This window comes from Nothoprocta perdicaria, unplaced genomic scaffold (assembly GCF_003342845.1).
Source record: "Nothoprocta perdicaria isolate Ctin4 unplaced genomic scaffold, notPer1 scaffold_14, whole genome shotgun sequence".
Classification (NCBI taxonomy): Eukaryota; Metazoa; Chordata; class Aves; order Tinamiformes; family Tinamidae; genus Nothoprocta; species Nothoprocta perdicaria.
The window spans coordinates 1,110,734-1,124,155 of record NW_020454538.1 but is presented as its reverse complement, the minus strand read 5'-3'; the positions used below and the strand labels follow the sequence as shown (position 1 = coordinate 1,124,155).

General features: G+C 55.4%; 1 protein-coding gene across 1 annotated transcript; it reads left to right on the top strand.

Annotated features, from left to right (window-relative positions):
* Positions 1–4: 4 nt before the first annotated feature.
* ATOH8 (atonal bHLH transcription factor 8) lies at positions 5–12,802 on the top strand (the record flags this gene model as incomplete). Its single annotated transcript, XM_026034057.1, has 3 exons — positions 5–73; positions 9,613–9,804; positions 12,417–12,802. Coding segments are annotated over 3 exons (267 nt in total), but the record flags the coding sequence as incomplete, so codon positions are not given.
* Between the last annotated feature and the right edge of the window lie 620 nt (positions 12,803–13,422).

The following is a 13,422-nucleotide window of genomic DNA, read 5'->3' as shown; positions in this document are numbered from 1 at the left end:
CCTCCTCGCCAACGCCCGCGAGCGGAGCCGCGTGCACACCATCAGCGCCGCCTTCGAGGCGCTGCGCAAGCAGGTACCGCAGCCGCGGCCCCGCGGCGCCGGCCACCGCGGCTGCCCCCGGCACCCGCGCCGGGGCGCCGCGCTCGGGCACCGGGATCCCCCCTTGGGCCGCCCGCACCGCGGACCGGGCACCGGGATCCCCCCTTGGGCCGCCCGCACTGCGGAACGGGCACCGGGAATCCCCCCCCGGGCCGCCCGCACCGCGGACCGGGCACTGGGATCCCCACCCGGGCACCGGGACACCCGAGGGCCACCCACACCGTGGACAGGGCACCGGGACCCTCCCCATGTCCACCCATGCTGCAGCCCTCCCTCTGCTGTGGGGCATTGGGGAGCACCCGGCATGACCAGAGGGGAACGCAGCTCCAAGCACCCGGAGTGACATCTCGGGTGCTGCACAACCCACACTGTTAAATGAATAGTGGGCTGTTGTGCGCCTGTGGTTTGGGGAGCTTGGGACCTTGTCTCCCTCCCGAGGGGAAAGGTCCACCTGGTGACAGCACGGCGGGAAGCTGCAAGCGGAGCTGGTGACGCTCCGGTGCTGTTGGAGCGCTGGGAGATGGAGCGCAGCTCGCCCAGGTGGGATGTTGTGTGGGGGGTGGGGGGTTCCTCAGCCACCTCTGAGATGTCCCACGGGATCCATGTGTGCCAGGAGGAGTGAAGTTGCAGTCTGCTCCTGATTAGTTGTCCCTGGTTTTCCCTGCGGTGTGTGCTTCGAGTGTGCACGGGTCAGGTTTGCTTGCTAAGGGGTGCTGAAAGTTGCTACAGTCTTTTGGGGAGTGGAGCATCTCCACATGCACAAGAGCAAAGCTCAGTGGGGTGGTGGTTGGGACAAAATCCCTCCATCCTGCTCACCAGGCTGGAACCCAGCCTCATGATTCCCCCATCACCCCAGATTGGAGCCCTGAGCCCTTCGGTAGGAAGGAGAACATCCTAGGGCATGGGGAGCGTGAGCTGCACCGAGCATCCGCTCTGCCCCGATGCATGTGGCCACAGCAGCCCCGTTCCCCGTGCAGCAGCGTCGCCACCGCCGAAACCGCAAGGGGAAGTAGCGCTGATTCCCCAAATCCCTGGCAATCTCGCTGCAGGCTGCGCCTCCAGCACAAGCCAGGCGAGCAGCGAATTAAAGCCGCGCGCTTTGGGGAAACGGGCAACTCGTGAAAAGCCTCAGGCTCCTGGCCTTGGCCCTGCTTCCATAAATCATTTCAGCCCCGCACGCTGCTGGGGAGCGAGTTGCCGCCCGCGCTTCCCAGGAGAGCCGGTCTCCGGGCGAGCGTGGTGCCGCACTAGCGCTTGCTCCGCGGGGAGGAAGACTGCGTCACCGGGAGCTGTTTGCCGCGAGGTTTTCCTAGCAATTTGCGGAGGGGTGGGCTGGCAGACCAGGCCGGCATTGGATGACATTTGGATTCATTCCTTGCCGGGCTGCCAGCGGCGTGCTTGGGGCCGTACGTGACATCAGGTGACAGTCGGCTTCATTGCACACATACGCACGGTGCTGGCTTGTCACTCAAACCATCCCACCGGGGCCGGCCGCGGGGTGTCTCGGAGCCTCCCCTCATCCTTGTGGGGACAGCAAGGACACGGTGGCAGCGTGGCCAGGCGAGCGAGTTATTTCTGGGGACAAGCGCTGCAGGGAGAGCCCTTGACACCACAGTCCTTCCCTCTCCCAGGCAGGCGCGCACAGGAGGTGATCCCCGTGCCATAACGGCTGCGCTCCCCATCTCCAGCTGTTCTTCCAGCCCATCCTTGTCCGTGCGGCTCTTGAGCAGCTGGGCGCCTTATCCCAAATCCCTGAAGCCGAAACGGCACACGGGTGGCCGAGCTGGTGACGCTGCGGAGCGCTGCCCTCACGCGCGCCCGGCCCTGCGCTCCTCCTCCAGCGGCACAGACGGGAGCCCCTGCGGGACGGGCCATGGAGCCGCCCTCGGGGCCCGGCGCGGCGCCCACCCGGCGCGGGGCAGCCCCCGCGCCGCAGCTGTGCACATCTGGCGCGCACGTTGCGTGCAGGCTGGCTCGCCAGATGGCAGGAAGGCTTGTTCCGAGCCGTGGCCGAGGGAAGAGCCGATTCGCACCAGGGAAGGGTTCATCCTGCTCTGCCGCGGGGCACTCAGCTGTCCCCAGCTTGCTGCCAAGGACAGGGCTGCTCCAAGGTGCAACCACGATGGGCATCTCCCTCCATCTCCCTCCATCTCCCTCCATCTCCCTCCATCTCCCTCCATCTCCCTCCATCTCCCCATCTACATCTCCTTGCCACCTTCCACGTATGGTTATGACCAATGCCGCCATGCGACTGAAGGACAGATGCTGCCCACCCAGTCACAGGATGGTCCAAGAACAGCGATCCTGGCCAGTGTGATCTCCAGCTGCTCAGCTTGGGAGAGGTTTTTCTCCCCCAAGTATCATTTGCCAAAGTGATATGAAGTGACCTGCCCATGGACATGAGGCTTGAGTCCAATAGGCAGCTCCACGTGGAGTGTATTCCCTTCTGGAAAATGGACTGAGATGCTGGAAGTCCTTTTGCTAGTTTTTTCTTTTTCCTCTCTGCTGCTTCCTCTCCCAGGTATCGGGTGTCCATGCTAGTCAGTAACTCCTAATTTGAGGGTCTTGCCTCGTGTTGTCCCTCAGATGGACAGCCTTCTGCTGCCCTGACCATTCTTGGGTGCCAAGGCAGGTGTTCGATGATCTGTTGGGTGTTCTTGCACTTTGCTGCTTGCTCCAGGAACCTCCAGATGTGTGCTAAGGGCTCTGAATGGTTGTCACTTCCATCCCTTTTTTATTTGCCATGGTCAGTGAACCCGAATGCTTCTGATGTGGACAGTGACGCAGCACCGAGGTCATGGGAACCGAGGTTATCTCTGGCCTTGCTCCGAAACGCCCTTGTGCCGATGCCTCCTGCAGTTGCTCGGCCTGTGGCAGCACAATCCCAGCCCAGAGAAGACGAGATGGGACAACCACCACCACCACCCATCTCCTCCACCACTGCTCACCACAGCAGACCTCCCACACCAGCCACCGACCCCCCGTTTTTCCCGCAGATCCCTATGGGCAGCAAGCAAGGGGCCCTTGCCCGGACTAGCCCGCAGCTCCATTCCCGACAAGTTGCGTGGCTGCTCCGCAGGCCAGGAGCAGGGAGCGTCCCGGGCCGGCATTGCGGCCATGCTCCGCTGTGCCCGCAGACCCTAAGGTGTCAGCAAACTGTCCTCGCTGCCCGCTCTGCTCCTCGCTCGTCAGCTTGCTCTCCAGACCCCGCTGTCCCGCTCCGCGTCCCAGCCTAGGGTCCCCGTGCCGGCAGCGAGCGTCCCCGCAGACATTCGCTTTCCCTTGAAGTCTCCTGGTGTTTCCTCCATCTCTTCAGCACTGCTTCCCCCGGGCTCTCCTGCCTCCAGCAGTTCTCTCGCTGCGCTCGTGCAGCTTCGGGAGATGCTGTCGGGTTTGCAGGGCTTTCCGGCTGCTCGAGCTGAGTTTTCCCATCTCGTGGCCTTTCGCTTTTAGCTGCTGGCACGCACGTGGTTGCTGTGGCTTGTGGTTACATGGATGCAGAAAGCAGCCTGTCACTGGTGCCGGGCTGGGGTGAGACCCTGGGAAGCCTGACGTGCACGTGGCCACGGGAGGAGGTCGTGTCGCTGCGGGTGCCGTGGTCACCCACACCTCTGCGCCGTTTGGGATGAGCCCATGGAAGAAGCCAGGCACAAAGTGCAGGCGGGATCTGCAGCTTGAGAAGAGCCTTGGCCACGTAGCAGTGGAGAGGCCAGGAGAGCTTTTCTAGAGCAGCCTCTGTAGATGGTCACCCTACTTGTGCCTTCTTGGCACCTCTGCAGACAGGACATGGTCTGCTCACCACGATGTCCCAGTGCCCTTGCTGTGTGCTGGGCACACTGCGAGTCTTCCTTCCTCAGAGGATTTTCCTCCATCACCTGCTCACCAGATCTTCCAGCCCTTCATCCCATAGGAATCCCAGCCAGCAGGGATCCCTAAGACACATCAAAGCGCCACTCCTGGAGAAAAAAAAAGCCTCCCATTGTGATTGCTGAGGGGGACCCTGTGGTTTAGCAGCTGCAGAGGAGGGCAAAATGCTGACTGTAGGCAAGGCGAGGAGAGGGGAGAGGAAGGAGAGCCCAGACAAAAGGCCAGGAATCCCAAGCACGGGGCCCGTGTGTCAGCAGGAGGGCAGCTCGTTTGCTCCCTTTGCTGCTTGCCGCCCGATTTGATCCTCCCCATACAAATCCCGCTCCTGTCGGGAGGTATTTGCTCTGCCCGCTGCGGCCACCCCCAGTTAACCTCTGTGTTTTCTTTTGGCTCCTGCTGAAATCAGAGGAAAGGCTCTGGTTTGCTGCGGCGGGCTCTGAGTCCTGCCTCCACTCCCTGCCTTAATCCACTCTCAAATTCCTCTCCCGGCTGCCGCTGCTGCGGTGGGATGGGGAGCAGGACCTTGCTGCTGAGACCGCTGGATTCGTTGTTGCTGGCCTGCAGCTCCACTCGGCCATGTCCCCTGCGTGATCGTGGGTCTGTATGTCCCTCTGGTCCTGCTCATCCCTGGCAGCACAGGGATGCTCATCTAGGAGAGCAGAGCTTGTGTTGAAAGGAGAGGGAATCAGAGCTTGCATTGCATTGCAGCTCATCGCCAGGACTCCGTGTCAAGGGAGGTCCTTGGGATAACAGGGAAGCAGAAAACACTGTGATGTAGATGTCAATAACACAAATGTGTCATCCCCGTTCCTGGAATTTGGCCTGCGTATCTCAAGAGATGGAGGTTACAACTACCCCCAAGAAAGGGTTTCCCTGCACAGTGCTTGGCTAGCCCCTTCTGGAGCTGACTTGCTGTGTCCATGGCCCTGGGCTTTCTCCAAGCGCCCAAGATGCCTTGATAGCCTTCCATGTAGTCATCATTTTGCAGGGTGGTTCAGTACAACTGCAGTAAGAGACAAGCTCAGCAGCAGCTCAGCGGTGCTGATCAATCCTGAAGCACCTGACTTCATCCCATTCCAGGTTATTTGCTCGGTGGCACCATGTGCTGCCTTTCCCCAGGATTTCCTGGAAATCCAAGGGAGAAATACATGCTCTGACTCTTCATGGAGTTGGTTCAGCTGCCCATGCCCCCAGTACAGTTAGTGCAGGTACCTACGCATGTCCCACGGAATTGGAAGAGCCTGACAGGACAGTGAAAGGGCATTGCAGCCACGCTGGCAGATTTCTCCCTCCTGCAGCTATATAGATCATCGTCATCTCTCCTGGAGTGCCAGGAGGACTCAGGGAACATAAACAGTGAAGAATGATATAGGAATGTCTAGTCCTGAGCTGGAGCATTTGGATACACAAAACAATTGGTCAACCAGCAGGTCCTCCAAGAAGTTGGTAGAGACACCTCTTTGTGCAGATCTGTGTGTATTCACCCCATACCCTGCAGCTGGATAGAAATAAATAAATAAATAAATAAATAAATGATTGAATTATAGAATTCTTAAGGTTGGAAGGGACCTTTAGAGATCATCTAGTCCAACCTGCCTGTACACGCACGGTCACCTAGAGCACCTGGCACAGGATTGCATCCAAGTGGGTTTTGAAGATCTCCAGAGAAGGAGATTCCCTTTTCAAATGCTCTCATGAAGGAAGAGTTTATGAAAACAAGCAGCAATGTTCTGGGCAAGGTCTTCAGCTTGTCAAGTTGTTCATCTTCCCTTCTCCTCCTCGTCTGTCTGTCCTCCTCCTCCACCTCCTCTAGGCAGACCCTACCCATGGAGGGATGACATGATGGTCACAGGGCTGAGATGTTTCCCTAGACTCAGGTTTGGAGAGCAAAGAGCATCCAACCTGCTGCGTTTCCTAAGGTACCTGGACCCTTCCAGGTTGGAAGCAGGGATGTAAATACTTTATGCTGCACTGCAAATATGGATATTACTGTACCTCAGAAGTGTCCCATCTTCCCTGGCTTGCTGATGGGGCCCAGTTCTGCCCTGCAGGGTGCTCCGGTAAGGAACCTGTCCAGATCAGTCCATGGAATGGTCCTAATTTTCCACCAGACCCATCAGGGTGAATATATCCTGTACCCTCAATACAGGGTACCATTGCTGGCCCCTTCACCCATCCCACAGTCTCTTCTGGGCAAGAGTCAACTCCAGAACTTCGTCTTTCCTGAAAGAGAGGAAGTCTCTGCCTTGTCTTCCCTGGAGAGATGGCTGAGGGCTGAATGTTGCTGCGGTGAAGCCCGGCGCAAGCTTCCCATGGACTTCAAAGGGAGCATCTTTGCTTTTCCGAGGGCTCTGCCGCTGGATCACGGACGTCAAGGATGGACAAGACCCGTGAGGTCACATCCTGCCCTATCTTCCTGCCGGAGAACAACTTGGGCGCCAAAATGTGTTTCAAGAGCGCACAGTTTGCGTTGCTTCCAGCCCTGCCAGCCCGAAGGACGCTGATAAGACCCTTGAGACGTTGCAGAGCACTTTACGGACACGACCAACAAACATCCTCCGGCCCCGGCGCTGGTGGCCGCGCTGAGCTCACAAAGCTGAGCCTGGTGCCAATATCCCTTCCTTTCTAGCAGGCAGCTGCATTCCTCTGCCCCGGTGTGAAATTTCAGTTGTGGTTCCTTCCTAATTCCTCCTCATGATTGCAAAGAAAGCACGAAAGACGGCACAGGGGGAGTGCCGCGCTGCCCATCAGCAGAAATCAGGGAGGTCACATAAGGAAAAAGCTTGGATTGGTGGCATGTGGTGACCCTCAGCTCTGCCGCCAGGTGTGATGAGCACAAGAGCGAGGACCAGGGATGCGATGGACACCCCTTCCTGCCGCCTCCTGCGTAAAAACAGAAAGGATAAAACCCAAATTCACCTTCTCCCTCCCAGCTGGTGAGGAAGCTTTGGACGTGGAGCTAAGTGGCTCATTCCTCTCTCCATTTCCCATGTATAATTCAAAAGGAAACATTAAAATGGCAGGAGCTGAGCCAAGACAGGGAGGGTTCCTCCGAAACGGTTATTTTAACACCGTTTCCATGGCGAAAACTCTTATCTCCCAGTGTCCCCGCACCCATGGCAGTGGTGTCGGAGCCATACAAGGTGAAACTCGTGGCTGGACTTTGCCATAGCGTGTGGGAAACACGTTGTGTAAGCGCAGCCGGGGCTTTGGTCAACTGTGTTAGCTCTGCTCTTTCTTGGAACTTGCAGCAAACATGCCCTGCAAAACAGTTCGGGTTTTATTTTTTTATTAAAAACAAAACAAAAAAAAAAAAGAACACACAAAAGAAAGAGCAAAACAGATGAGGGGAAAAAAATAACAAAAAGACATTCGCCTTTCTTCTCTCCTCTCATCTTGTAACTGGACAGCGTCTGCGGCATCGATCCCGGGTCTATTTTCCTTCCACTTGATTTAACTTCCTCTTGCTCTAATTCTGAAATTATTCCCACATTTCAGTGAACCCTTCCACTTTAGTTTCCATCGTGCTTTGGTCTCCCCCTCCGGCGGCCGTTTGATCTGGGCTCTCGGCTCTTCTCGTTACATCAGGGTCGGAAGCAGCTTTGCTGCTTCTGCTGCGCAGGGCTCTGCATTCAGAACCACTCGCAGCTCAATGCGTTTAGTGAAGGAGGGACCAGGGATGGTCACCCTTAGGGAACCAGTCGGCTGCTGCATGAAACCTGCAGAGAAGTGAAGGCGGGGATTTAGAAGCAGCTTTTTGCAGGGCAAAAACGGATATTTGTGCCAGGCATCTCCAGCCATCCCTAGGTCCCGCTCTATCCAGAGTGATGGAGACTGCACTTGGCTTTGCTTATTTTCTGGGCTGCTCTCATTGCAAAGAGGTTCTGATGGGAGGATACAACCCCTTGTAGGGCTGTATAGACCTCTCGTGCTTCTGCAACACAAGGTGCATGGAAGTGGCCCCATCCCTTTTGCCTTTGAGTTAGCAGCAGGGACGTCTGTTCTGTGCAGAAGTCAGCAGAGGCCAAAGTGGAGCCGGTGCTGGATATTCCCAGAGGACAGATGTATTCCCTGGCTCCTCAGAGTGTCCAGGGCAGCTTATGCAGCTTGGCTGGATCCTATAAGCCACATGGGCTATCTGTTCCACAGAGGTCCCATTGAATCAATAATCTTCTTCCAATGAACATTGACAAGCTCATGAATAAGGGTGATCTAACTGGTAGGTAGTTGGCTTGGATTTCCCTGAGAGCTGTGACAGAGCTCGGCACTAAAGAAACGAGGCAGCTTGGGCCTGAGTGTGGAGGAATAATCATTGGAAAGGCAGGAAACAGTGAGGAGGAGGCATAAAGCTGGTCCTAGCAGTCCCAAAACAGTGGGAAAGGTTTGGAGAAGAACGGTAAGAATGGTCAAAGGTGGCTTCCCTACAGCAGCCAGCTCAGCTGGTAAGGTCTTTTCCATCTGGAAAAGTGACTAAGAGGGAGAGGAGATGACGAAGGGCTTAAAAGATGAGTGGCACAGAAGAGATAAGATCTTTCTGGATCAACTGGAGACAATATGAGCCACATTCAAAACAAGCAAAAGGAGAGCGTTTTTTATATAGAATGGGGAATAAACTTAGGGAACTACTTGCCAAGGGATGTTGCGACTGCCAGAATTTTACATGGGTTCAACTTAACTGGGCCAAATTCACAGCTGTGAAGTGTAGAAAGCGAAAGCAGGCGCCCGAGCAGGAGAAGAGCAGAAAATGCTCCCCCTGCGCAAGGTGGCCACCCAGGGGAGGATGGTGGCCAGCTCGGGCCCGTGCTGGAGGCACCCGCGGCCGCGCCGGTGATTGATGTTGCATGAAAGCTTAGCCGGCCGGGTGGACGCTCAGGCGGCCGGAGCCGCGGGGATGGATTTCAGACAAACGCCCGGCTCCAGTTTCGCGGAGGCAAACGAGGCTTTTGCATTAAATGACCTTTCGCAATTTTTGCAAACGAGTGAAGCGCGGGGGCCGGGACAAGGCTTTCGAGGGCAGAAGAGTTGGTTGCAAACCCGGCCCGGTCCGAGTTGGATGCTTCACATGAAGCGCCTGTGCCGCCCTTTGCTGGATCATGGTCTCAAAGCGGTCCGGTGTGCTGAGAGGGGAAGCACAGGCTGCTCGCTTGCCTTTCCCTCGCGTGCTCGGAAATTCCCCGTTGCTCTAGAAATCTTCACGGTTAAAGAAATGAGTTGCATAAGGGCACTGCTGCGGCCCCCTTCCGCTCAGAGGTAGCAAAATGGGGTCTTTTAGCCCTGCCCCGCAGGAGCTTCATGGTTTTGCATCCATGCAAAGCTGCTGTCAGTGACATTTGGGCAAAAAGCGCCAAATTTGGGCCCTTTCCCACTCGTGCTTCCTTCTGTAAGCAGACGCCCCAAAAAGACTCTGGCCTCCAGGCTCCTTATCTTGTCCCAGGGTCCCAAACCATGAGCAGCTTCTCAGTGTCCCACGGAGCCCAGTGGCGAGGCCAGATGCCCCTTTAGCAAGCGGCCGGCCTATTTGTGTTAAAAGCTGCTACGAAGATACCCCACGGTTGTTTTGTCATGCTTTGAACAAGGTGTTTTGTTTATCTAGCCTAATTTTTTTCTTCTTCTTCTTCTCCTCCTTCTCTCTGTTACCCTTTCTAGGTTCCCTGCTATTCTTATGGTCAAAAGTTGTCCAAACTAGCCATCTTGAGAATAGCCTGTAACTATATCCTTTCCCTGGCCAGACTAGCAGACCTGGATTACAGCGCTGACCACAGTAACATGAGCTTCTCCGAGTGTGTGGAGCAGTGCACTAGGACCTTACAAGCCGAAGGAAGATCTAAAAAAAGGAAGGTAGGTCGTGGCCCCACTCACCCCCAAATAATGGTAAAAGTTAAGAAAAAAAAGATAAAGATATATAGAATATATGTATGGATATATATATGTATATTCAAAGAGATTTCCTTGCTTTCTCAGCCACCACAGCTTTCCCAAGTCTTCGTTCCTGGTCTTTTCCCCTCTTTTCTGCCCTTCCCTTTTTTCTCCTCCCGCAGCTCAGGAGGGGGCTTGGCCTGGAGACCCCCATGCACCAGTTCATGCTGCAGTCGGCACGTTTGCTGCGCGGCGTGTGGTTTTAATCAGCTCTCGGAAGCCGCTGAGCAGCTCTTCCAAATCGCCGCCTTTTTTTGGAGGGGGGGTCTTTTTGCTTTGCCTTTTTTTCCCCCCCCTTTTTCTCCTTGAAAGCCCAACTCAAGCCCTGGGCTGTAGCCTTCAAACACCCTGTATCCTCCACCACCTCCGTGCACTGTGGCACCGTGAGCCTCCCGCATCCAAAAAGTAGCTGATGGGAGTTTGTTTTGGCAGCCTGCGGCTCCAGATGTTGCATTTGCTGGGCTCTGTGCAGCAGTTCAGCTGCCTGTCCTGCTCTTAGACAGTCCCTGGTACTTTGCTGCTGCAAAGGGAGACCTCGTGGGTGGGTTTGCTCCCCCAGCCCCACTTTCCACCCTGGTGCTGAGGCTGAGCAGTGCCGGGTGCAATGGATGTGCTGGGAAGAGGGATGCTCTGCCCTTGGCCCAGCACCATCCTTGGACACCGCAGGGGTGGCCGAGGACGGGGACCCGTGGGGTTTTACTCTCCCGGTGCACCCTGTCCTGCATCACGACACAGAGAGCGGGAGAGGACCGAAAAAGCCGGGTAAAACCCCCCAAACCAGGCAAGCCCCCACAGGGCAGCTCTGCCGGGGCCACGTGCTCCCTGGCGCCGCCGCAGCTGCCGCCGCTCGCAAGGTTCATTATTTCTCTATTTTTTCCCTCCTGTCCTCTTTGGTTTTGATTAGCTGCTCCGTGAGGCAGCGCCGCCGCTGAGTACATGGAAGCTCAACCCGGAGCCGGGAGAAGGATTTTTTTTATTATTTTTTATTTTTTTTTCTCTCCCCCCCCGCCCTGTCCCCCCCGCCTCGCGCTCTTCTGGCAGCCGCAGACTCCAGATGTTCGGAGCGCGAGCTGGGAAGTCCTGCTGGCGCCACTTGGGGCAGAGGGCAGGGGAAAGGCACGCGAGCTGGAACCCAGAGCACTCCGTCACCGCAGGACTTGGCACATTCCCCGGCGCGCTGCTGGCACATTCCCCGGCTCTCTCCTGGCCATCTGTTCCAAAAAAACACTTTCAGAACCTCATCATCACTCAGGATACAACACTGAGCGCAGCTGTTAGGGAGGCAGGAGGGAAAGGGGGGAAAAAAAAAAGGGAAAAAAAAAAAAAAAGAAAAAAAGAAACCATGCAAAAGGTCTCTTTGTGAGAGAGGAAGCCGGGTTATGAATAACAGCGCGGCGGTTGGAGCGCAATAAAAGTTGGGGAGTTGTGGGGCTTGCTTTGAATTCCCTGTGTGCATTTGCAGGGGCAAAGAAATAGAAATTAATATTTTTATATATATGTGAAAAATATAAATATATAAAATATATATATATATGCACATGTATGTGTGTATCATTCCCACATACACGTATGTATGGATTCCTTACAAATTAAGCACTACACAGAAGCGCACACAGGATTCAAAGCAAGTGTCCCCGTTGCAGCCAGGGCCGTTAGGGCCACTCGGGGTTGCAAGGAGGGGGTCCCCGCGGTCCCGGCGCCCCCGTTTTCCCCCCGCTCCGAGTCAGCCGAGGCGGCTCTTTAAAAATAGCGGCGCTTGGCGGGGCGGGCAGCCAGCCAGTCTGCGCGCGGCGGGCGGCCGGGCGCCGCCGAGCCGAGCGGAGCCGAGCGGAGCCGCCGGCCCGGGGCCCCTCGCGCCTCCGGCACCACCGCGGCGGCTGCTCGGGGCCGCCCGGCTCCGCTCCGCAGCCCTGGCGGCAAAGGGGACGTGCGGACGCCTGCACGCGGAGCCCCACATGCACCAGGATGCGGGGGCCGAGATACCCTGGGATGTGGAGGCCAAGACTCCGTGTTCCCATCTTCCCCCAACGTCCCTTTCTGTTACATCTCTCCTGTTCCACGTGCTGGCCTCCCTTCAGGGACCTACACCATTGCTTTGCACCATTCATGGACCTCTTAGTTGCCTTGTATCTTTTGGGGACCTCCAAATTGATCTGCATCTTTTGGGGACCTCTAGGTTGCTCTGGAGGCTTTGGAGACCTCCAGGTTGCGCTCCACCCCTTGCAGACCTCCCCGTTGCTCTGCACCTTTGGGGGACCTCCAGGTTGCTCTGGAGGCTTTGGGCACCTCCAGATTGCTCTGCACCCCTTGCAGACCCCCCCATTGCTCTGCACCTTTGGGGGACCTCCAGGTTGCTCTGCACCCTCGGGGGACCTCCAGGTTGCTCAGTACCCTTTGAGGACCTCCAGGTTACTCTGTTAATCTCTTAAAACTTTGCATTGTGTCAAAAGCCCCAAACCAGGCTGTTTCTTATGCAAGAAGCCCGCCGCGAGCCGTACGCGCAGTGTTCTGACGGCGCCTCCTTCTCTTTCCAGGAGTAATCCCAAGGAAGGGAGGACTCAGAAGCGCTTCCAGCCAGAGTTACATCTAGCCTTGGCAAAGGCTGCATGATCCAGATGAAGACTGCAAGCAGCTCATTTTTTTTTTGCAGAACCCCCTTTTTCAAGACTATGATCGGCCAAGGAACTTTCTTCATCTCTGGGACAGGAAAAAGAAAAAGAACATTAAAGGACGGAGATGCTTCTTTCTTTTTTTAAAGCCAGCCACCTTTTAGTATGTGCAATTTATTTAGCACTTTTCCCTTTGCTTAACTGGGAAACGTTCCCCTCTCGGCTCATGTGTACAGTAATTTGTTGTTGTTGTTGTTGTTGCTGTTGTGCCAAAGATCAGATGGAGCTTCTACACTGTGTCTTATTTTTTGCCTTAATGTTACACACCTGTGAGCCAAAGAGAAGTCAGAAATCCCATCCGGACCCTGCGGAGCCGGAGGCGGCTGGGGAGTTACCAGGGATAAATGGATCCATGTTTCCGAGACCTGCTGTCCGTCCCCTCGCGTGGCTCTCGTCCACACGTCCCCTCCTGCCGCTCTGTGACCGGCCATGGGCATGGGAAGGATGTGAACACACCAAGTCACACATCAGTGTTCAGGGGGCTTTTCCCTTTGAGGTATTCCACAGTTCTACCTTTTTATTTCTTTATTTCTTTTTTCCCTTTTTTTCCCCCCTTCTTCCCCCTTTTTTTTCTTTTTCTTTCCTTTTTTTCCCTTTTCTTTTCTCTTTTTCCCTTTATTTTTTTTCTTTTTTTCCCCAAGTTTTTCCTTCTTTATTGGTGATTTCCCAATGCACTTCCCCTGTGAAATCCACCAGGCAGAAATACTGACATGAAGTGAGATCCGAAACGGGAGATGTGATTTTTTTTTTTTAATGAATGAATAAAATTAAATAAAAGAGAAGTGCCATGCAGAGCAATTAAAAAAAAGAAAGAAAGAAAGAAAGAAAGAAAGAAAGAAAGAAAGAAAGAAAGAAAAGAAAAGAAAAGAAA